Source organism: Mytilus californianus, unplaced genomic scaffold (genome assembly GCF_021869535.1).
Source record: "Mytilus californianus isolate M0D057914Y unplaced genomic scaffold, xbMytCali1.0.p SCAF_5, whole genome shotgun sequence".
NCBI lineage: Eukaryota > Metazoa > Mollusca > Bivalvia > Mytilida > Mytilidae > Mytilus > Mytilus californianus.
The window spans coordinates 62,631,462-62,656,880 of NW_026262701.1; the positions used below are offsets into that span (position 1 = coordinate 62,631,462).

General features: G+C 33.2%; 1 protein-coding gene and 1 long non-coding RNA gene across 3 annotated transcripts in view; one reads left to right on the forward strand and one right to left on the reverse strand.

Moving 5' to 3' along the window:
* The window catches only part of LOC127701149 (amyloid-beta precursor-like protein), a 201,841-nt gene that overhangs the window by 172,707 nt on the left and 3,715 nt on the right, over positions 1-25,419 (forward strand). For both annotated transcript variants that reach the window (XM_052204959.1, XM_052204960.1), the window contains exon 10: positions 18,284-18,450. In XM_052204959.1, the coding sequence (XP_052060919.1) occupies positions 18,284-18,450 (167 nt within the window). The remainder of the gene's footprint in view (positions 1-18,283; positions 18,451-25,419) is intronic.
* On the reverse strand, positions 1,864-18,143 carry LOC127701199 (uncharacterized). Its single transcript, XR_007981861.1, has 2 exons — positions 13,771-18,143; positions 1,864-2,796 (listed from the first exon to the last, which is right to left on the reverse strand). It is a non-coding gene; the product is annotated as an uncharacterized LOC127701199 (long non-coding RNA).

The following is a 25,419-nucleotide window of genomic DNA, read 5'->3' on the forward strand; positions in this document are numbered from 1 at the left end:
TGGATCAGTGAACAAGGTTAAGTTTTGGTGGTCAAGTCCATATCTCAGATACTATAAGCAATAGGTCTAGTATATTTGGTGTATGGAAGGACTGTAAGGTGTACATGTCCAACTGGCAGGTGTCATCTGACCTTGACCTCATTTTCATGGTTCAGTGGTTATAGTTAAGTTTTTGTGTTTTGGTCTGTTTTTCTTATACTGTATGCAATAGGTCTATTATATTTGGTGTATGGAATGATTGTAAGGTGTACATGTCCAACTGGCAGGTGTCATCTGACCTTGACCTCATTTTCATGGCTCAGTGGTTATAGTTAAGTTTTTGTGTTTTGGTCTGTTTTTCTTATACTGTATGCAATAGGTCTATTATATTTGGTGTATGGAATGATTGTAAGGTGTACATGTCCAACTGGCAGGTGTCATCTGACCTTGACCTCATTTTCATGGTTCATTGGTTATAGTTAAGTTTTTGTGTTTTGGTCCGTTTTTCTTATACTTTATCCAATAGGTCTACTATATTTGGTGTATGGAATGATTGTAAGGTGTACATGTCCAACTGGCAGGTGTCATCTGACCTTGACCTCATTTTCATGGTTCAGTGGTTATAGTTAAGTTTTTGTGTTTTGGTCAGTTTTTCTTATACTTTATCCAATAGGTCTACTTTATTTGGTGTATGGAATGATTGTAAGGTGTACATGTCCAACTGGCAGGTGTCATCTGACTTTGACCTCATTTTCATGGTTCAGTGGTCAAAGAAAAGTTTTTGAGTTTTGGTCTTTTTTCTTATACTATTATGCAATAAGTCAACTATATTTGGTGTATGGAAATATTCTATGATGTACATGTCAGTCTCGCAGGTTTTATTTGACCTTGACCTCATTTTCACAGTTCATTGCTCAGTGTTAAGTTTATGTGTTTCAGTCTGTTTTTCTTAAACTATAAGCAATAGGTCAGCTATATTTGTTGTATGGAAGGATTGTAAGCTGTTCATGTCTGCCTGGCATGGTTCATCTGACTTTGACCTCATTTTCACGATTCATTGGTCAATGTTTAGTTTTCTTGGTTAAGTCTGTTTCTTAGAAACTATAAGCAATAGGTCAACTATATTTAGTGTATTGAATGATTGTAAGGTGTACATGTATTTCTTGTTTGGTTTATATGACCTTGACTTCATTTTCTTGGATCATGTTAAGTTTATGTAATAGTTGTAGTAAAGCTTTCATTTAGGACTATCAACATAATATCAATGGTTAGTAAAGAAGGCGAGACATTTCAGCGTGTCCACTCTTGTTGATTTTTGGCCCAGTTTTCAAGTTGGTCCAAATTGGGGTCCAAAATTAAACTTTGTTTGATTTCAACAAAAATTGAATATATGGGGTTCTTTGATATGCTGAATCTAACCATGTATTTAGATTTTTTATTTGTGGACCCCGCTATCAAATTGGTTCATATTGAGGTCAAAAGGGTCCAAAATTAAACTAAGTTTGATTTTAACAAAAATTGAATTCTTGGGGTTCTTTGATATGCTGAATCTAAACATGTGTTTAGATTTTTGATTATGGGCCCAGTTTTCAAGTTGGTCCAAGTTGGGGACCAAAATTAAACTTTGTTTGATTTCAACAAAAATTGAATATATGGGGTTCTTTGATATGCTGAATCTAAACATGTATTTAGATTTTAGATTTTTGGCCCAGTTTTTAAGTTGGTCCAAACTGGGGTCCAAAATTAAACTTAGTTTGATTTTAACAAAAATTGAATATATGGGGTTCATTGATATGCTGAATCTTACCATGTATTTAGATTTTTTATTTGTGGGCCCGCTATCAAATTGGTTCATATTGAGGTCAAAAGGGTCCAAAATTAAACTTTGTTTGATTTCATCAAAAATTTAATTATTTGGGTTCTTTGATATGCCAAATCTAACCGTGTATTTAGATTTTTAATTTTGGGTCCCGTTTTTTAAATTGGTCTACATTAAGGTCCAAAGGGTCCAAAATTAAACTTAGTTTGATTTTAACAAAAATTGAATTTTTGGGGTTCTTTGATATGCTGAATCTAAACATGTGTTTAGATTTTTGATTATGAGCCCAGTTTTCAAGTTGGTCCAAGTTGGGGTCCAACAAAATTAAACTTTGTTTGATTTCAACAAAAATTGAATATATGGGGTTCTTTGATATGCTGAATCTAAACATGTATTTAGATTTAAGATTTTTGGCCAAGTTTTCAAGTTGGTCCAAATTGGGGTCCAAAATTAAACTTTGTTTGATTTCAACAAAATATGAATATATGGGGTTCTTTGATTTGCTGAATCTTACCTTGTATTTAGATTTTTTATTTGTGGGCCCGCTATCAAATTGGTTCATATTGAGGTCAAAAGGGTCCAAAATCAAACTTTGTTTGATTTCATCCAAAATTGAATTGTTGGGGTTCTTTGATATTCCAAATCTAACCGTGTTTTTAGATTTTTAATTTTGGGTCCCGTTTTTTAAATTGGTCTACATTAAGGTCCAAAGGGTCCAAAATTAAACTTAGTTTGATTTTAACAAAAAATGAATTCTTGGGGTACTTTGATATGCTGAATCTAAACATGTGTTTAGATTACTGATTATGGGACCAGTTTTCAAGTTTGTCCAAGTTGGGGTCCAAAATTAAACTTTGTTTGATTTCAACAAAAATTGAATATATGGGGTTCTTTGATATGCTGAATCTAACCATGTATTTTGATTTTGGACATTGGACCATAATAGGTAAATTAAAAAAATTGAAGTTCTTAGACCACATTCTTTCTGTGTCAGAAACCTATGCTGTGTCAAATATTTAATCACAATCCAAATTCAGAGCTGTATCAAGCTTGAATGTTGTGTCCATACTTGCCCCAACTGTTCAGGGTTCGACCTCTGCGGTCGTATCAAGCTGCGCCCAGCGAAGCATTTTATTTACTTATTAATTAAATTCTTAAATTTGACAGCAATACACCAAACTACATAACGACCTGGGATTCAGTAAGATCAATGTATAATTGAGATAGATGTAGAGTTTGATGAAAATCCAAGTTGATTTGACAAAGTTATAGAAATAATTAAAGTTGACAATCTGAATTTACCCAAAATGAAAAATCTCTTCTTTTTTTTATCTATTAATTTAATCCTTAAATTTGACAGCAATACACGAAACTACATAATGACCTGGGATTCAGTAAGATCAATATACAACTGAGATAGCTGTATAGTTATATGAAAATCTAAGTTAATTTGAAAAAATAATAAACAAATTTAAAGTTGACTAGCTGAATTCAGTCCTACTGAAAATTCTAGCTTTTTTTTACCTATTAATTAAATTCTTAAATTTGACAGCAATACACCAAACTACATAACGACCTGGGATTCAGTAAGATCAATGTATAATTGAGATAGCCATGATAGCTGTAGAGTTTTATGAAAATCCAAGTTTATTTGAAAAAGTTATAGAAATAATTAAAGACGACTATCTGAATTTAGTCAAAACTGAAAATTCTTGCTTTTTTTTACCTATTAATTTACTTCTTTAATTTCCCAGCAATGAACCAACTACCAAATAACCTGGAATTTTGTAAGATCAATATTTAATTTACTTAGATGGGCTGATTCAGACCAGTTGAGACTAAAATTGAAGGTCAAGACTAGTCGAGACAGGTCAAGACTGGTCGAGAATGAGTCGAGACAGGTCAAGACTGGTCGAGACAGGTCGAGCCTTGGTCGAGACCATTTCAGACTATTAAAGTTGAGACCAAAGTCGAGTACAGTTAAGTACTGTCGAGACAAGTCGAGTAAAATCTGTGCTCGACTAGACTGGTCGAGCACAAAAACTGGTCTTTTCAGACTTTGAGCAGTTTGTAGTGTAGGTCAATGGACAAGCTATTAATGGACTGAAATTGGGGCAACATTTTTGTTTCCAGATTATATCTTTTAAACCATGTGTCTAACCTTCACCAAACTTAGCCCCCCGAGAAAGCAGAGACCTATTGATTTTTGGGCTTGAACATCAAAGTGCCTATAAATGTTTCTAGACAATATATTTTATGTCATAAATCAGGACTACCAATCTTTTGGAGTAATTGTGCCTTTGATGGGAATAAAAAAAAACATACTGAACAAACGAAATACTTAAAATCCAAAAGATAGCAACTGGGCTTTTGCACCACTGGTGCTTCTGTTGCTTTTTCAATTTCATGGTCCAAATAATGGCTTATAATCTCAGGATAACCAAAACACTTTCTCTTTGTTAGCTCACCGGGGCCCGAAGGGCCTCATGTGAGCTTATGCTATCACTTGGCGTTCGTCGTCTGCCGTCGTAAACTATTTAAAAAATCTTCTCCTCTGAAACTACTCGGCCAAATACTTCAAACTTTAACTAAATGTTCCTTAGGGTATCTAGTTTGTAAATTGTATCCAAAGTTTTGATTCATCGACAAACATGGCCACCATGGCTAAAAATAGAACATAGGGGTCAAATGCAGTTTTTATACGACCGCAAAAAAATTTTTGTGTTCGTATATTGGTATGACGTTGGCGTCGTCGTCGTCGTCGTCGTCGTCGTCGTCGTCGTCCGAAGACACATTGGTTTTCGCACTCTAACTTTAGTTTAAGTGAATGGATCTTTATGAAATTTTACCACAAGGTTCAATACCACAAAAGGAAGGTTGGGATTGATTTTGGGGGTTATTGTAATAACAGTAAAGGAATTAGGGGCCAAAAAGGGGCCAAAAATAAGCATTTTTGTAACTTCCAGACATAACTTGTGTGTTAGTGTATGGATCTCTCTGACATTGTACCACAAGGTTCCATATCACTAAAGGAATGCTGGGATTGATTTTGGGGGTAATTGCCTCCAAATTTTAGGAATTAGGGGCCAAAAAAGGGGCAAAAAACAAGCATTTTTCTAGTTTCATGACAATAACTTGTGTGTAAGTGTATGGATCTTTCTGAAATTGTACTACAAGGTTCCATATCACAAAGGGAAAGCTGGGTTTGAGTTGGGGGGTAATTGCCCTAAACGTTTAGGAATTTGGGGCCAAAAAGGGGCCAAAAAACACATTTTTTTCTAGTTTCCAGACAATAACTTGTGTTCAAGTGTATGGATCTCTCTGAAATTGTACTGCAAGGTACCATACCACAAAGGGAAGGCTGGGATTGAGTTTGGGGGTGATGAATCATTTTTTTTTCCTTTTTTTTCTTTTTTTCCTTTTTTGTTTCTTTTAAAATTTTCCATTTTAAGTTGGTTATTTCTGATTTATATTTAAAATCAAATAATAATGATATGGTAGGAGATACACACCAAACAGGATGTGTAAATTATTATATAATAAGTATTGTGCAATAGCAAGAAATTTTCAATTGCACAGTATTGCACAATAGCAAGACATCTTCAATTGCACAGTATTGCGCAATAGCAAGAAATCTTCAATTGCACAGTATTGCGCAATAGCAAGAAATATCCAATAGCACAATATTGCGCAATAGCAAGAAATTGTCAATTGTACAGTATTGCGCAATAGCAAGAAATATTTAATAGCACAGGATTGTGCAAAAGAAGATACTTCCTATAAATTGCTTATTTCTTGACCAATTTCAATGGGGTTTTATTCTTGATTTCATGGGGGTTCTTTAATATGCTGAATATAACCGTGTATTTAGTTTTTGGATTTTGGGCCCCGTTTTTAAATTGGTCCACATTGAGGTCCAAAGGGTCCAAAATTAAACTTTGTTTGATTTCATCAAAAAATGAATTATTGGGGTTCTTTGATATGCCGAATCTAACTGTGTATTTAGATTCTTAAATTTTGGTACCGTTTTCAAATTGGTCTACATTAAGGTACAAAGGGTCCAAAATTAAACTTAGTTTGATTTTAACAAAAATTGAATTCTTAGGGTTCTTTGATATGCTGAATCTAAACATGTATTTAGATTTTTGATTATGGGCCCAGTTTTCAAGTTGGTCCAAATCGGGGTCCAAAATTAAACTTTGTTTGATTTCAACAAAAATTGAATATATGGGGTTCTTTGATATGCTGAATCTAACCATGTATTTAGATTTTTGATTTTTGGGCCCCGTTATCAACTTTGTCCACATTGAGGTCAAAAGGGTCCAAAATTAAACTTTGTTTGATTTCATCAAAAATTGAATTATTGGGGTTCTTTGATATGCCGAATCTAACCGTGTATTTAGATTCTTAATTTTTGGTTCCGTTTTCAAATTGGTCTACATTAAGGTCCAAAGGGTCCAAAATTAAACTTAGTTTGAAATTAACAAAAATTGAATTCGTAGGGTTCTTTGATATGCTGAATCTAAACATGTATTTAGATTTTTGATTATGGGCCCAGTTTTCAAGTTGGTCCAAATCGGGGTCCAAAATTAAACTTTGTTTGATTTCAACAAAAATTGAGTATATGGTTTTCTTTGATATGCTGAATCTAACCATGTATTTAGATTTTTGATTTTTGGGCCCCGTTATCAACTTTGTCCACATTGAGGTCAAAAGGGTCCGAAATTAAACTTTGTTTGATTTCATCAAAAATTGAATTCTTGGGGTTCTTTGATATGCTGAATCTAACCATGTATTTAGATTTTGGATATTGGACCATAATAGGTGAATGTCCAATTTAAAATTTTTAAGTTCTTAGACCACATTCAATCTGTGTTAGAAACCTATGCTGTGTCAAATATTTAATCACAATCCAAATCCAAAGCTGTATCAAGCTTGAATGTTGTGTCCATACTTCCCCCAACTGTTCAGGGTTCGACCTCTGCGGTCGTATCAAGCTCCGCCCTGCGGAGCATTTTATTTGCTTATATCTCAAAAACTAAAGCTTTTAGAGCAAATCTGACATGGGGTAAAATTGTTCAATTGGTCAAGATCTATCAGACCTGAAATTTTCAGACGAATCGAACAACTCATTGTTGGGTTGCTGCCACTAAATTGGTAGTTTAAAGGAAATTTTGCAGTTTTTATACGACCGCAAACAAATTTTGCGATCGTATATTGGTATGACGTTGGCGTCGTCGTCCGAAGACTCATTGCTTTTCGCACTCTCACTTTAGTTTAAGTGAATGGATCTCTATGAAATTTTACCATAAGGTTCAATACCACAAAAGGAAGGTTGGGATCGATTTTGGGGGTTATGGTACCAACAGTTAAGGAATTAGGGGCCAAAAAGGGGCCAAAAATAAGCATTTTTGTAACTTCCAGACATAACTTGTGTGTTAGTGTATGGATCTCTCTGACATTGTACCACAAGGTTCCATATCACAAAGGGAATGCTTGGATTGATTTTGGGGGTAATTACCTCAAAATTTTAGGAATTAGGGGCCAAAAAAGGGGCAAAAAACAAGTATTTTTTATGGACAAATACTTTAGTACAAAACATAATTTAAAGCAGTGTAAGGGAGATAAATCAAATACATCATTAGAATTACCTCCCTTACACTGCTTTTAAATTATATATAAAGTAATGGTTAATGAACAATTAAGACAATTTAAAACAGTGTAAGGGAGGTAATCCACATACAACGTTTTGATTACTTCCCTTACACTGCTTTTAAATTATAAAAATAAAAATATCTGCAAATGTTACAAAAAAATCCATATGAAAGATTTGACACCATATTTTAAATTCTATTATAAATAGATGAAGTTAGCACTATTGTAAATGGGTAATTATTTTAAAAAATATTTTTTATGGGGGTAAAAAGAATTTGGGGGGGGGTCAATTTTTTCTCATTTCAGGTTTCAGAAATTAAAAAGAATTATTCTTCAAATATTTATTTTTTTTTCAAATTTCAAATATTGAAAAATTTCAAGAAGTAATCTTTAATTGCACAGTATGGCGCATTAGATTTGTAAAATCTTTGACCACATTTATTTATTTGTTATGCCAAATCTGACCGTGTATTTAGATTTTTAATTCTGGGTCCAGTTTTCAAATTGGTCTACATTAAGGTCCAAAGGGTCCAAAATTAAATTTAGTTTGATTTTAAAAAAAATTGAATATATGGGGTTCTTTGATATGCTGAATCTAAACATGTATTTAGATTTTTGATTTTGGGCCCAGTTTTCAAGTTGGTAAAAATTGGGGTCCAAAATTAAACTGTTTGATTTCAACAAAAATTGCAAAATTAAACTTTGTTTTATTTCATCAAAAAATTGAATTATTGGGGTTCTCTGATATGCCAAATCTAACCGTGTATTTAGATCTTTAATTTTGGGTCCAGTTTTCAAATTGGTCTACATTAAGGTCCAAAGGGTCCAAAATTAAACTTTGTTTGATTTCAACAAAAATTGAATATATGGGGTTCTTTGATATGCTGAATCTAACCATGTATTTAGATTTTTGATTTGTGGGCCCTGCTATCAAATTGGTTCATATTGAGGTCAAAGGGTCCAAAATTAAACTTTGTTTTATTTCATCAAAAAATTGAATTATTGGGGTTCTTTGATATGCCAAATCTAACCGTGTATTTAGATTTTTAATTTTGGGTCCAGTTTTCAAATTGGTCTACATTAAGGTCCAAAGGGTCCAAAATTAAACTTAGTTTGATTTTAACAAAAATTGAATATATGGGGATTTTTGATATGCTGAATCTAAACATGTATTTAGATTTTTTATTTTGGGCCCAGTTTTCAAGTTGGTCCAAGTTGGGGTCCAAAATTAAACTTTGTTTAATTTGAACAAAAATTGAATATATGGGGTTCTTTGATATGCTGAATCTAACCATGTATTTAGATTTTTGATTTGTGGGCCCCGCTATCAAATTGGTTCATATTGAGGTCAAAAGGGTCAAAATTAAACTTTGTTTTATTTCATCAGAAATTGAATTATTGGGGTTCTTTGATATGCTGAATCTAAACATGTGTTTAGATTTTTGATTATGAGCCCCGTTTTCAAGTTGGTCCAAGTTGGGGTCCAACAAAATTAAACTTTGTTTGATTTCAACAAAAATTGAATATATGGGGTTCTTTGATCTGCTGAATCTAAACATGTATTTAGATTTTAGATTTTTGGCCCAGTTTTTAAGTTGGTCCAAACTGGGGTCCAAAATTAAACTTAGTTTGATTTTAACAAAAATTGAATATATGGGGTTCATTGATATGCTGAATCTTACCATGTATTTAGATTTTTTATTTGTGGGCCCGCTATCAAATTGGTTCATATTGAGGTCAAAAGGGTCCAAAATTAAACTTTGTTTGATTTCATCAAAAATTTAATTATTGGGGTTCTTTGATATGCCAAATCTAACCGTGTTTTTAGATTTTTAATTTTGGGTCCCGTTTTTTTTTAATTGGTCTACATTAAGGTCCAAAGGGTCCAAAATTAAACTTAGTTTGATTTTAACAAAAAATGAATTCTTGGGGTACTTTGATATGCTGAATCTAAACATGTGTTTAGATTTTTGATTATGGGACCAGTTTTCAAGTTTGTCCAAGTTGGGGTCCAAAATTAAACTTTGTTTGATTTCAACAAAAATTGAATATATGGGGTTCTTTGATATGCTGAATCTAACCATGTATTTTGATTTTGGATATTGGACCATAATAGGTAAATTAAAAAAATTCTTAGACCACATTCATTCTGTGTCAGAAACCTATGCTGTGTCAAATATTTAATCACAATCCAAATTCAGAGCTGTATCAAGCTTGAATGTTGTGTCCATACTTGCCCCAACTGTTCAGGGTTCGACCTCTGCGGTCACATCAAGCTGCGCCCAGCAGAGCATTTTATTTGTTATTATCTTTAATATTATTATAGATAGATATAAACTGTAAACAGCAATAATGTTCAGCAAAGTAAGATCTACAGAAAAGTTTTGTCTGACTAAAATTGTCAATTGACCCCTTAAGGAGTTATTGCCCTTTAAAGACAATTTTACACAATTTGTTCATCAAGTTTGCTAACATTTAAAAATCTTCTCCTCTGAAACTACTGGGCCAAATGCCTTCAAATTTGATCTAAATGTTCCTTAGGATATATAGTTTATAAACTGTATCCGAAGTTTTAATCCATCGACAAACATGGCCGCCATGGCTAAAAATAGAAAATAAGGGTCAAATGCAGTTTTTGGCTTATATCTCCAAAACTAAAGCTTTTAGAGCAAATCTGACATGGGTAAAATTGTTCAATTGGTCAAGATCTATCAGACATGAAATTTTCAGACAAATCGAACAACCCATTGTTGGGTTGCTGCCACTAAATTGGTAGTTTTGAGGAAATTTTGCAGTTTTTATACGACCGCAAAAATTAATAATTTTTTGGTCGTATATTGGTATGACGTTGGCGTCGTCGTCGTTGTCGTGGTCATCGTCCGAAGACACATTGGTTTTTCGCACTCTAACTTTAGTTTAAGTGAATGGATCTCCATGAAATTTTACCATAAGGTTCAATACCACGAAAGGAAGGTTGAGATTGATTTTGGGGGTTATGGTACCAACAGTTAAGGAATTAGAGGCCAAAAAGGGGCCAAAAATAAGCATTTTTGTAACTTCCAGACAATAACTTGTGTGTAAGTGTATGAATCTCTCTGACATTGTACCACAATGTTCCATATCACAAAGGGAAGGCTGTAATTGATTTTGGGAGTAATTGCCCAAAACGTTTAGGAATTGGGGGCCAAAAAGGGGCCAAAAATAAGCATTTTTCTAGTTTCCAGACAATAACTTGTGTTCAAGTGTATGGATCTCTCTGAAATTGTACTGCAAGGTACCATACCACAAAGGGAAGGCTGGGATTGAGTTTGGGTGTGATTAATCATAAGGGGGTTCAAAAAATTTGGGGAGGGGGGGATTTTTTTTTTTTTTATTTTTTTTAATTTTTTTCCTTATTTTTTTCTTTTAAAATTTTCCATTTTAAGTTGGTTATTTCTGATTTATATTTAAAAGCAAATAATAATGATATGGTAGGAGATACACACCAAACAGGATGTGTAAATTATTGTATAAAAAGTATTGTGCAATAGCAAGAAATTTTCAATTGCACAGTATTGCACAATAGCAAGAAATCTTCAATTGCACAGTATTGCGCAATAGCATAATATTGCGCAATAGCAAGAAATTGTCAATTGTACAGTATTGCGCAATAGCAAGAAATATTCAATTGCACAGTATTGTGCAAAAGAAGATACTTCGTATAAATTGCTTATTTCTTGATCAATTTCAATGGGGTTTTATTCTTGAATTCTTGGGGTTCCTTAATATGCTGAATCTAACCGTGTATTTAGTTTTTATACGACCGCAAAAAAATTTTGCAGTCGTATATTGGTCCCAAGACACATTGGTTTTCGCACTCTAACTTTAGTTTAAGTGAATGGATCTCTTTGAAATTTTACCATAAGGTTCAATACCACAAAAGGAAGGTGGGGATTGATTTTGGGGGTTATGGTACCAACAGTTAAGGAATTAGGGGCCAAAAAGGGGCCAAAAATAAGCACTTTCTAGTTTCCAGACAATAACTGTGGAATGCTGTATGGATCTCTCTGAAATTATACTACAAGTTTCCATACCACAAAGGGATGGTTAGGATTTGCTTTGGGGGGTTATGGCTCAAACCGTTTAGGAATTAGGGGCAAAAAAGGGGGAAAAACAAGGTTGTCCTGGTTAATGGACAAATACTTTAGTACAAAACATAATTTAAAGCAGTCTCAGGGAGATAAATCAAATACATCATTGAAATTATCTCCCTTACACTGCTTTTAAATTATGTATAAAGTAATGGTTAATGAACAATTAAGATAATTTAAAACAGTGTAAGGGAAGTAATCCAAATACAACGTTTTGGTTACTTCCCTTACACTGCTTTTAAATTATGTTTAAAGAAATGCATATTTATAAAGGAAGACCAGTAAAAATATCTGCAAATGTTGCAACTTTTTTTTTTTACAAAAAAATCCATATGAAAGATTTGACACTATATTTTATAAAATAGATTAAGTTAGCACTATGGTAAATTTAAATGAAAGAATTTTTTGGGGGACAAAAAGTGTGTGTGGGGGGGGGGGGGGGGGGGGGTAAAAAGAAATTGTGGGGGGGGTCAATTTTTTCTCATTTCAGATTTCAGAAATTAAAAAGAAATATTCTTCAAATATTATGTTTTTTTCAAATTTCAAATATTGAAAAATTTAAAGAAGTAATCTGTAATTGCACAGTATGGAGCATTAGATTTGTAAAATCTTTGACCACATTTATTTATTTGTTATGCCGAATCTAACCGTGTATTTAGATTTTTAATTTTTGGTCCAGTTTTCAAATTGGTCTACATTAAGGTCCAAAGGGTCCAAAATTAAACTTTGTTTGATTTTAACAAAAACTGAATAGATAGGGTTCTTTGATATGCTGAATCTAAACACGTGTTTGGATTTTTTATTATGGGCCCAGTTATCAAGTTGGTCCAAGTTGGGGTCCAAAATTAAACTTTGTTTGATTTCATCAAAAATTGAATATATGGGGTTCTTTGATATGCTGTATCTAACCATGTATTTAGATTTTTTATTTGTGGGCCCGCTATCAAATTGGTTCATATTGAGGTCAAAAGGTTCCAAAATTAAACTTTGTTTGATTTCATCAAAAATTGAATTATTGGGGTTCTTTGATATGCCAAATCTAACCGTGTTTTTAGATTTTTAATTTATGGCCCGTTTTTTAAATTGGTCTACATTAAGGTCCAAAGGGTCAGAAATTAAACTTAGTTTGATTTAAACAAAAATTGAATTCTTGGGGTTCTTTGATATGCTGAATCTAAACATGTGTTTGGATTTTTTATTATTGGCCCAGTTTTCAAGTTGGTCCAAGTACGGGTCCAAAATTAAACTTTTTTTTATTTCAACAAAAATTGAATATATGGGGTTCTTTGATATGCTGAATCTAACCATGTATTTAGATTTTTTATTTGTGGGCCCCGCTATCAAATTGGTTCATATTGAGGTTAAAAGGGTCCAAAATTAAACTTTGTTTGATTTCATCAAAAATTGAATTATTGGGGTTCTTTGATATTCCAAATCTAACCGTCTATTTAGATTTTTAATTTTGGTCCCGTTTTTTAAATTGGTCTACATTAAGGTCCAAAGGGTCCAAAATTAAGCTTAGTTTGATTTTAACAAAAATTGAATTCTTGGGATTCTTTGATATGCTGAATCTAAACATGTGTTTGGATTTTTGATTATGGGCCCAGTTTTCAAGTTGATCCAAGTTGGGGTCCAAAATTAAACTTTTTTTTATTTCAACAAAAAATGAATATATGGGGTTCTTTGATATGCTGAATCTAACCATGTATTTAGATTTTTTATTTGTGGGCCCCGCTATCAAATTGGTTCATATTGAGGTCAAAAGGGTCCAAAATTGAACTTTGTTTGATTTCATCAAAAATTGAATTATTGGGGTTCTTTGATATTCCAAATCTAACCGTGTATTTAGATTTTTAATTTTGGGTCCCGTTTTTTTAATTGGTCTACATTAAGGTCCAAAGGGTCCAAAATTAAACTTAGTTTGATTTTAACAAAAATTGAATTCTTGGGGTTCTTTGATATGCTAAATCTAAACATGTGTTTAGATTTTTGATTATGGGCCCAGTTTTCAAGTTGGTCCAAGTTGGGGTCCAAAATTAAACTTTGTTTGATTTCAACAAAAGTTGAATATATGGGGTTCTTTGATATGCTGAATCTAACCATGTATTTTGATTTTGGACATTGGACCAAAATAGGTAACTTAAAAAAAATCAAGTTCTTAGACCACATTTTTTCTGTGTAAGAAACCTATGCTGTGTCAATTATTTAATCACAATCCAAATTCAGAGCTGTATCAAGCTTGAATGTTGTGTCCATACTTGCCCCAACTGTTCAGGGTTCGACCTCTGTGGTCCTATCAAGCTGCGCCCAGCGAAGCATTTTATTGGATTTTGGGCCCTGTTTTTAAATTGGTCCACATTGAGGTCCAAATGGTCCAAAATTTAACTTTGTTTGATTTTATCAAAAATTGAATTATTGGGGTTCTTTGATATGCCGAATCTAACCGTGTATTTAGATTGTTAATTTTTGGTTCCGTTTTCAAATTGGTCTACATTAAGGTCCAAAGGGTCCAAAATGAAACTTAGTTTGATTTTAACAAAAATTGAATTTTTAGGGTTCTTTGATATGCTGAATCTAAACATGTATTTAGATTTTTAATTATGGGACCAGTTTTCAAGTTGGTCCAAATCGGGGTCCAAAATTAAACTTTGTTTGATTTCAACAAAATATGAATATATGGGGTTCTTTGATATGCTGAATCTAACCATGTATTTAGATTTTTGGGCCCCGTTATCAACTTTGTCCACATTGAGGTCAAAAGGGTCCAAAATTAAACTTTGTTTGATTTCATCAAAAATTGAATTCTTGGGGTTCTTTGATATGCTGAATCTAACCATGTATTTAGATTTTGGATATTGGACCATAATAGGTGAATGTCCAATTTAAAATTTTTAAGTTCTTAGACCACATTCATTCTGTGTCAGAAACCTATGCTGTGTCAAATATTTAATCACAATCCAAATTCAGAGCTGTATCAAGCTTGAATGTTGTGTCCATACTTGCCCCAACTGTTCAGGGTTCGACCTCTGCGGTCGTATAAAGCTGCGCCCTGCGGAGCATTTTATTTGTTATTATCTTGAATATTATTATAGATAGATATAAACTGTAAACAGCAATAATGTTCAGCAAAGTAAGATCTACAGAAAAGTTTTATATGACTAAAATTGTCAATTGACCCCTTAAGGAGTTATTGCCCTATAAAGACAATTTTACACAATTTGTTCATCAAGTTTGCTAACATTTAAAAATCTTCTCTTCTGAAACTACTGGGCCAAATACCTTCAAACTTCATCTAAATGTTCCTTAGGATATCTAGTTTATAAATTGTATCCGAAGTTTTAATCCATCGACAAACATGGCCGCCATGGCTAAAAATAGAACATAAGGGACAAATGCAGTTATTGGCTTATATCTCCAAAACTAAAGCTTTTAGAGCAAATCTGACATTAGGTAAAATTGTTCAATTGGTCAAGATCTATCAGCCCTGAAATTTTCAGACAAATCGAACAACCCATTGTTGGGTTGCTGCCACTAAATTGGTAGTTTTGAGGAAATTTTGCAGTTTTTATACAACCGCAAAAAAATTTTGCGGTCGTATATTGGTATGACGTTGGCGTTATTGTCGTCCGGCGTCGTCCAAAGACACATTGGTTTTCGCACTCTCCTTTAGTTTAAGTGAATGGATCTCTATGAAATTTTACCATAAGGTTCAATACCACAAAAGGAAGGTTGGGATTGATTTTGGGGGTTATGGTACCAACAGTTAAGGAATTAGGGGCCAAAAAGGGGCCAAAAATAAGCATTTTTGTAACTTCCAGACATAACTTGTGTGTTAGTGTATGGATCTCTCTGACATTGTACCACAAGGTTCCATATCACACAGGGAATGCTTGGATTGATTTTGGGGGTAATTGCCTCAAAATAGTAGGAATTAGGGGCAAAAAAAGTGGCAAAAAACAAGCATTTTTCTAGTTTCATGACAATAACTTGTGTTGTATGGATCTTTCTGAAATTGTACTACAAGGTTCCATATCACAAAGGGAAAGCTGGAATTGAGTTTGAGGGTAATTGCCCAAAACGTTTAGGAATAAGGGGCCAAAAAGGGGCCAAAAATAAGCATTTTTCTAGTTTCCAGACAATAACTTGTGTTCAAGTGTATGGATCTCTCTGAAATTGTACCACAAGGTTCCATATCACACAGGGAATGCTGGGATTGATTTTGGGGGTAATTGCCTCAAAATAGTAGGAATTAGGGGCCAAAAAAGGGGCAAAAAACAAGCATTTTTCTAGTTTCATGACAATAACTTGTATGTGTATGGATCTTTCTGAAATTGTACTACAAGGTTCCATATCACAAAGGGAAAGCTGGAATTGAGTTTGGGGGTAATTGCCCAAAACGTTTAGGAATAAGGGGCCAAAAAGGGGCCAAAAATAAGCATTTTTCTAGTTTCCAGACAATAACTTGTGTTCAAGTGTATGGATCTCTCTGAAATTGTACTGCAAGGTACCATACCACAAAGGGAAGGCTGGGATTGAGTTTGGGGGTGATGAATCATAAGGGGGTTCAAAAAATTTGGGGGGGGGGATTTTTTTTTTTCCTTTTTTTTTTCTTTTAAAATTTTCCATTTTAAGTTGGTTATTTCTGTTTTATATTTAAAAGCAAATAATAATGATATGGTAGGAGATACACACCAAACAGGATGTGTAAATTATTATAAAATAAGTATTGTGCAATAGCAAGAAATTTTCAATTGCACAGTATTGCACAATAACAAGAAATCTTCAATTGCACAGTATTGCGCAATAGCAAGAAATCTTCAATTGCACAGTATTGTGCAATAGCAAGAAATATCCAATAGCACAATATTGCGCAATAGCAAGAAATTGTCAATTGTACAGTATTGCGCAATAGCAAGAAATATTCAATTGCACAGTATTGTGCAAAAGAAGATACTTCGTATAAATTGCTTATTTCTTGACCAATTTGAATGGGGTTTTATTCTTGAATTCTTGGGGTTCTTTACTATGCTGATTCGAACCGTGTATTAAGTTTTTGGATTTTGGGCCCCGTTTTTAAATTGGTCCACATTGAGGTCCAAAGGGTCCAAAATTAAACTTTGTTTGATTTCATCAAAAATTGAATTATTGGGGTTCTTTGATATGCCGAATCTAACCGTGTATTTAGATTCTTAATTTTTGGTTCCGTTTTCAAATTGGTCTACATTAAGGTCCAAAGGGTCCAAAATTAAACCATGTATTTAGATTTTGGATATTGGACCATAATAGTTGAATGTCCAATTTAAAATTTTTAAGTTCTTAGACCACATTCATTCTGTGTCAGAAACCTATGCTGTGTCAAATATTTAATCACAATCCAAATTCAGAGCTGTATCAAGCTTGAATGTTGTGTCCATACTTGCCCCAACTGTTCAGGGTTCGACCTCTGCGGTCGTATCAAGCTGCGCCCTGTGGAGCAATTTATTATCAAATGAATTTCTTACTTGTGAAGAGTAATAGGACAACTATATTGGGTATATGGGATCCTTGACCTCATTTCATGTTTCAGTGATCAAGGTTAAGTTTTCATGTTTTCCGTTCTGTTTCAGTGTAAAGTTTTTTGTTTATGTTGTTAACCATGAAGTTGTGGTCACATGCACTTGAAACTTGGTACTCATGTTCATTATGATGTGAGTTTATTAGAAATATATGCCAAATTAGGGCTAGGCATATTATCCTATGAAGTATAAAAGATTACAGTACAGTACAATATACATGATAGTAATATTGTCAGCAATGTAAGATTTGCATAAATGCTAAAACAGGGTTTCCCATGGGTCAATTTCTTTTTTTTCGCCACCTCTTTTACCAAAATGATATTTATTTTGCCACTCTCAGTTTTTTTTCTGCAACTAAAATAAACAGGTTTGTGTTTAGGACTTCTTGCTAACAAAAAAATTCAGATTGCAGCATTGTTGTCTCATTTATTATAATTCTACATATCTATTTTATAACCTACATTGTAATAAATGAACACTAAATTATAACAAAGATTTCTTGTACTTTTTTAAAGATACTGTAAAATTTGATTCATCATCAGTTTTCAATTCTGGGCCATCGTTAAAAGTAAAAGCTGAGACATAAAACTTTTCTCAAGACAGGTGCGCCACTAAAACTATGGGAAATACCCTCTTCAAAATAATTATATTTATCAAAGTTGTAAAAACAATCCTGTGGGTGACATGTGACGCCATTGCACCACACATTTTCATTAAACAATACATTTAACACCTTAATTAATTAGTCCATTGTTGCAGATTGCTATCAAATGCAATCAGCTGATTATTGATTTTCTGTAAAAATCGATATGTGTGACAAGTTCAAGGTGAAATCTGAGTATTGTCTGATCAGGGAAAAGTCTAAGAAACCTGAAACAAAATGAACAAGATGGATGTAGTCGAACCGTTATATTTCTTTCACCAATTTCTTATGCCAATCATGATTTTTAATCACCACAATTATTATTTTTCGCAAAAAGCAAGAATGGCGACCACCAGCTGAAGCCCTGCTAAGCTAACTGAAACAATCCACTGTAATCCAAAACAAATTGTCAACTCATTTTAAAATCTTAGCTCAAGTAAATTAGGGAACTAGGTAAGCAATACACTTACACTGCTGCTGATCACATTATGTATTTTTTTAGAGTCTTGGGATAATGAAAAGATTCAAATTCCTGTGAACAACAAACAAGAAGTGATAATTGATAAGCAGCTGGAAGAATCTCAGGATGATAATCAAGAAGATATGGAAAATGAACATCAGGGTTTTGCTGCTCAGCATCTCAGTGATCAACAAAATGTGAAGCATCAGGTAATGTTACATATAGACTATATATGTGTTGATGAGACAGACATTTATATGTTGCAATCATAGTTGTCCCCTCCTTATTACAAAATGGGTACAGGGTTATGGTCAGTGTGTGTCTGTTCTTCATGTAAACCTAACATTGCTAATGTCTTTTGTTTAGTAGCTCTAATATTTGGTAAGAAGTTTTATTATGAGTTGTTCACACACTATTTTGGGTTAACAGATTTTACTGTAGTTATAGTCCTTCATTACATACTTAGTAGTAATTACACGTAATTTGTATGTGTAATAATACAATCATCAGTCGTGGTTACAAATTCTTTGTACTTCATCTGTTGAAAAAGGAGGAGCTGATAATTTTTTTTTTTCTCCCCAAATTGGATTTTTCAGAGGCAAAAGAATTTTTTCTAGCAAGCGACAATCATGACAATATGTTTTAAAATAATATTCTTTTCTTTTCTTGTACATGTACCTCAAAGTAAAGGAAATCAGCAGGGACTTTTCTAATTAAGGGTTCCAAACTTGTGTGTATACTGATAATCACTTTCAATATTGATATCTAGTAAGCTTCCATCATTTATATATAGAAATCTAGTCATTTCAACAATTGTTTAATTTTTTTTGGCAAATATAGGTTAGTTGTGTCTGCTTGAAAATTTAGAGTTCCTCCATTCACAATTTTTTCATATTCCCATTTTGAAATAACATATAAAACATCATTATTAAACATAAGTTGTCTGGATGGTTGACTGTTCACAAGTGTTCTATATATTTGTAACTCTTTATAATATAATTTGAAGTTGTAAATACACATATATAAAAGTAGGATTTGCTATAATATATTATTGATATTGAATAAACACAACATCACATGCAGTTTTTATACGACCGCATTGTGGTCGTATATTGGTATGACATTGGCGTCGTCGTCGTCGTCGTCCGGCGTCGTCCGAAGACACTTGGTTTTCGCACTCTAACTTTAGTTTAAGTGAATGGATCTTTATGAAATTTTACCACAAGGTTCAATACCACAAAAGGAAGGTTGGGATTGATTTTGGGGGTTATGGTAATAACAGTAAAGGAATTAGGGGCCAAAAAGGGGCCAAAAATAAGCATTTTTGTAACTTCCAGACATAACTTGTGTGTTAGTGTATGGATCTCTCTGACATTGTACCACAAGGTTCCATATCACTAAAGGAATGCTGGGATTGATTTTGGGGGTAATTGCCTCCAAATTTTAGGAATTAGGGGCCAAAAAAGGGGCAAAAAACAAGCATTTTTCTAGTTTCATAACAATAACTTGTGTGTAAGTGTATGGATCTTTCTGAAATTGTACTACAAGGTTCCATATCACAAAGGGAAAGCTGGGTTTGAGTTGGGGGGTAATTGCCCTAAACGTTTAGGAATTTGGGGCCAAAAAGGGGCCAAAAAACACATTTTTTTCTAGTTTCCAGACAATAACTTGTGTTCAAGTGTATGGATCTCTCTGAAATTGTACTGCAAGGTACCATACCACAAAGGGAAGGCTGGGATTGAGTTTGGGGGTAATGAATCATAATGGGGGTTAAAAAAAATTTGGGGGGGGATTTATTTTTTTTTCCTTTTTTTCTTTTTTTCCTTTTTTGTTTCTTTTAAAATATTCCATTTTAAGTTGGTTATTTCTGATTTATATTTAAAATCAAATAATAATGATATGGTAGGAGATACACACCAAACAGGATGTGTAAATTATTATATAATAAGTATTGTGCAATAGCAAGAAATTTTCAATTGCACAGTATTGCACAATAGCAAGAAATCTTCAATTGCACAGTATTGCGCAATAGCAAGAAATCTTCAATTGCACAGTATTGCGCAATAGCAAGAAATATCCAATAGCACAATATTGCGCAATAGCAAGAAATTGTCAATTGTACAGTATTGCGCAATAGCAAGAAATATTTAATAGCACAGGATTGTGCAAAAGAAGATACTTCCTATAAATTGCTTATTTCTTGACCAATTTGAATGGGGTTTTATTCTTGATTTCATGGGGTTCTTTAATATGCTGAATCTAACCGTGTATTTAGTTTTTGGATTTTGGGCCCCGTTTTTAAATTGGTCCACATTGAGGTCCAAAGGGTCCAAAATTAAACTTTGTTTGATTTCATCAAAAATTGAATTATTGGGGTTCTTTGATATGCCGAATCTAACCGTGTATTTGGATTCTTAATTTTTGGTTCCATTTTCAAATTGGTCTACATTAAGGTCCAAAGGGTCCAAAATTAAACTTAGTTTGATTTTAACAAAAATTGAATTCTTAGGGTTCTTTGATATGCTGAATCTAAACATGTATTTAGATTTTTGATTATGGGCCCAGTTTTCAAGTTGGTCCAAATCGGGGTCCAAAATTAAACTTTGTTTGATTTCAACAAAAATTGAATATATGGGGTTGTTTGATATGCTGAATCTAACTATGTATTTAGATTTTTGATTTTTGGGCCCCGTTATCAACTTTGTCCACATTGAGGTCAAAAGGGTCCAAAATTAAACTTTGTTTGATTTCATCAAAAATTGAATTCTTGGGGTTCTTTGATATGCTGAATCTAACCATGTATTTAGATTTTGGATATTGGACCATAATAGGTGAATGTCCAATTTAAAATTTTTAAGTTCTTAGACCACATTCATTCTGTGTCAGAAACCTATGCTGTGTCAAATATTTAATCACAATCCAAATGCAAAGCTGTATCAAGCTTGTATGTTGTGTCCATACTTGGCCCAACTGTTCAGGGTTCGACCTCTGCGGTCGTATCAAGCTGCGCCCTGCGGAGCATTTTATTTGTTATTATCTTGAATATTATAATAGATAGACAGAAACTTTAAATAGCAAATATCATCGGCAAGACAAGATCTACAAATAAGCCTAATGATCGAAATCTTAAGTCAACTCGTTATTGGAGTTACTGCCCTTTAATGATAATTTTTCCCATTTTTGCCTAATATCTTGAAAACGGTAATAGATAGATAGAAACATTAAATAGCACAAATGATCAGCAAGACATGATCCACAAATATTCCAAAATGGTAGAAATCTGCAGTCAACTCATTATTGGAGTTGCCCTTTGATGATGATTTTTAACATTTTTTTGCATTTTTTGCCTTTTATCTTGAAAACTATAATAGATAACTAGCTTTTTATCAATCTGATGAGTTAAGCCCTTGTCAACTGATTTTTGTCTCGCCTTGAGAGAGTCAAAAAGCAAGACATAGGTAAGCTGTTTCCAGCGTCGTCGGCGGTGTCAACAATGTATTAGTTTGTAATTAGATCAGTTTATGGTGAACCACTAGTGGTAGGTCAATGATATTTGGTATGCAGTTGTATTAGCATTGGTACATCTCATTTCCATGGAAATTTTTGGCCCCGCCCCCTCAGTCATGGTCTATTGACTTGAAACTTTTGCTAAGTTTACATGTATTAGTTTGTGATTAGGTCAGTTTATCAGGAACCACTAGTGGTAGGTCAATGATATTTGGTATGCAGTTGTATAAGTGCTGGCACATCTCATTTCCATGGAGATGTTTGGCCCCACCCCTCAGTCATGGTCTATTGACTTTGAATCTTTTGCTTAGTTTACATATATTAGTTTGTGATTAGGTCAGTTTATGGGGAACCACTATTGGTAGATCAATGATATTTGGTATGCAGTTGTATTAGCATTGGCACATCTCATTTCTAAGGAGATTGTTTGGTCCTTTACCTTCAGTCATGGTTCATTGACTTTGAATTTTTTTTATAACTGACATGTTAAAGTATTGCTATTTTGATTACAACATTTGTATTTTACTATCAAAATAAAGAAAAGGCGAGACATATCTCTGTTTTAACAGTTTATAATAGTTTTTATACGACCACAGAAAAATTTTGCAGTCGTATATTGGTATGACACATTGGTTTCGCACTCTAACTTTAGTTTAAGTGAATGGATCTCTATGAAATTTTACCATAAGGTTCAATACCACAAAAGGAAGGTTGGGATTCATTTTGGGGGTTATGGTACCAACAGTTAAGAAATTAGGGGCCAAAAATAAGCATTTTTGTAACTTCCAGACATAACTTGTGTGTTAGTGTATGGATCTCTCTGACTTTGTACCACAAGGTTCCATATCACAAGGGGAATGCTGGGATTGATTTTGGGGGTAATTGTCTCAAAATTTTAGGAATTAGGGGCCAAAAAAGGGGCAAAAAACAAGCATTTTTCTAGTTTCATGACAATAACTTGTGTGTAAGTGTATGGATCTTTCTGAAATTGTACTACAAGGTTCCATATCACAAAGGGAAAGCTGGAATTGATTTTGGGGGTAATTGCCCAAAACGTTTAGGAAAAAAAGGGCCAAAAAGGGGCCAAAAATAAGCATTTTTGTCGAGCCTTCGACTTTTGTTGAAAAAGCGAGACATAGCAATCCTACATTCCGTCGGCGGCGGCAGCGTCCACAAATATTCACTCTGTGGTTAAAGTTTTTGAAATTTTAATAACTTTCTTAAACTATCCTGGATTTCTACCAAACTAGGACAGAGGCTTGTTTATGATCATAAGATAGTATCCAGAAGTAAATTTTGTATAAAAAAAAATCCATTTTTTCCGTAATTTACCTCTAAATGGACTTAGTTTTTCTGCCAGGAAACATTACATTCACTCTGTGGTTAAAGTTTTTAAAATTTTTATAACTTTCTTAAACTATCCAGGATTTCTACCAAACTAGGACAGAAGCTTGTTTATGATCATAAGATAGTATCCAGGAGTTAATTTTGTAAAAAAAAAATTCTATTTTTTCCGTATTTTACTTATAAATGGACTTTAATATATAGTTTTTCTTCCAGTTAACATTACATACAGTCTGCAGTTAAATTTTTTAAAACATTTATTAGATTCATAAACTATCCTGGATTTTTTACTAAACTTGGACAGAAGCTTCTTACAATCAAAAGATAGTATCGAGAGGAATATTTTTATTTTTTTTTTCCCTCATTTTTGTTGAGCCTGCGATTAACAGCAAAAATAGGCGAGACACTGGGTTCCGTGGAACCCTTACAAATTTTTCTAGTTTCCAGACAATAACTTGTGTTCAAGTGTATGGATCTCTCTGAAATTGTACTGCAAGGTACCATACCACAAAGGGAAGGCTGGGATTGATTTTGGGGGTAATTGCCTCAAAATTTTGGGAATTAGGGGCCAAAAAGGGGCAAAAAACAAGCATTTTTCTAGTTTCAGGAAAATAACTTGTGTGTAAGTGTATGGATCTCTCTGACATTGTATCACAAGGTTCCATATCACAAAGGGAATGCTGGGATTGATTTTGGGGGTAACACACCTACTCTGTTGTTATGACTCATTAGAAAGATATTTCACTTGACCCATATATTTCATTTCTTAGTACTGTTAAGTTTTTAATGTTATTTTATTAACCTTTAGCCTAAATATATAAAAATAATAGAATCTGAAGCGAGATGATGTATCAAATATTTTTCTTTTATACGTTTTCAAGACAGAATAGTCAACTCAAACATGCCTGAACATAAAAAGGTGTACTGGACTTTCTCTTTTCAATAAAATTATTGCCCATTTTGGGATTTTTTCCCAAAAAACTGTCGCCAGGGGCAGAGATGCAAATTAATGCGGAATTTATGCTTATGCACAAAAAAGATCCACATGTATTTGCACCTACCCCAATCGACTGTTTTGTGAAAATTTGTCTGTAATTCAAAAGTTTACAAATATCTCAAAGCTCGATCCCATAAATTAATAAAAAACACATATATAATATGCATAAAATCCTAAATTTATCCACATTCATTAAACTTTTAAAGCTCATAGAAACAGATGTAAACAATTCAAATTTACCAACTTGGCCATTTTTACCTTCTCTAATAAAGAGTTCCATTTCTTTTGATTAATTTCAACTGGGTTTCCGCCTGACCAAAGTTTCAATTTGAATTGTTTACATCTGTTTCTATGGGCTTTAAAAGTTTAATGAATGTGGAGGGGGCATTAAGTTTTACCCTTGTCCGTCTATACATACGTACCTACGTCCCAAAATTGGTTTCCGTTCTCTAACTTTATTTTGCCTCAACCAAATGTTATGAAACTTATACACAATGCTTATTACCACAAAACACAGATCAAGTTTGAATTGTGGTGGCGTCACTTTTACCGTTCTAGAGTTATGCCCCTTTACAAATGGAAAAATTGCTGAATTTATCGTTTCCGTTCTCTAACTTTAGTTTGCCTCAACCAAATGTTATGAAACTTATACACAATGCTTATTACCACAAAACACAGATCAAGTTTGAATTTTGGTGGCGTCACTTTTACCGTTCTAGAGTTATGCTCCTTTACAAATGGAAAAATTGCTGAATTTTTTGTTTCCGTTCTCTAATTTTAGTTTGCCTCAACAAAATGTTATGAAACTTATACACAAAGCTTATTACCACAAAACACAGATCAAGTTTGAATTTTGGTGGCGTCACTTTAACCGTTCTAGAGTTATGCCCCTTTATAAATGGAAAAATTGTAAAATTTTTATTTTCTTCTAAATATCAAGTAATTTTTGAAATTGGAGTTATCGTCCTTTGTCCATGATTATAGTTGAATCAACTACAATCAATGCTTTATACAATGCAATGTTTAATTTTGACCTCCACTGATAAAACACAGATCAAGTTGAATTTGGGTAGTGTCACTTTAACCATAATTGAGTTATGCCCCTTTATAAATCAAAAGATTGCAAAATTTTTAGTTTCCATTCTGTTACTTAAGTTTGCCCTAACCAAACATTATGAAACCTATACACAATATAACCACAAAACTAAGATCAAGTACAAATTTTTTGTTTCCGTTTTCTAACTTTAGTTTGCCTCAACCAAATGTTATGAAACTTACAAAAATGTATACACAATGCTTATTACTACATAATACAGATTAAGTACGAAAT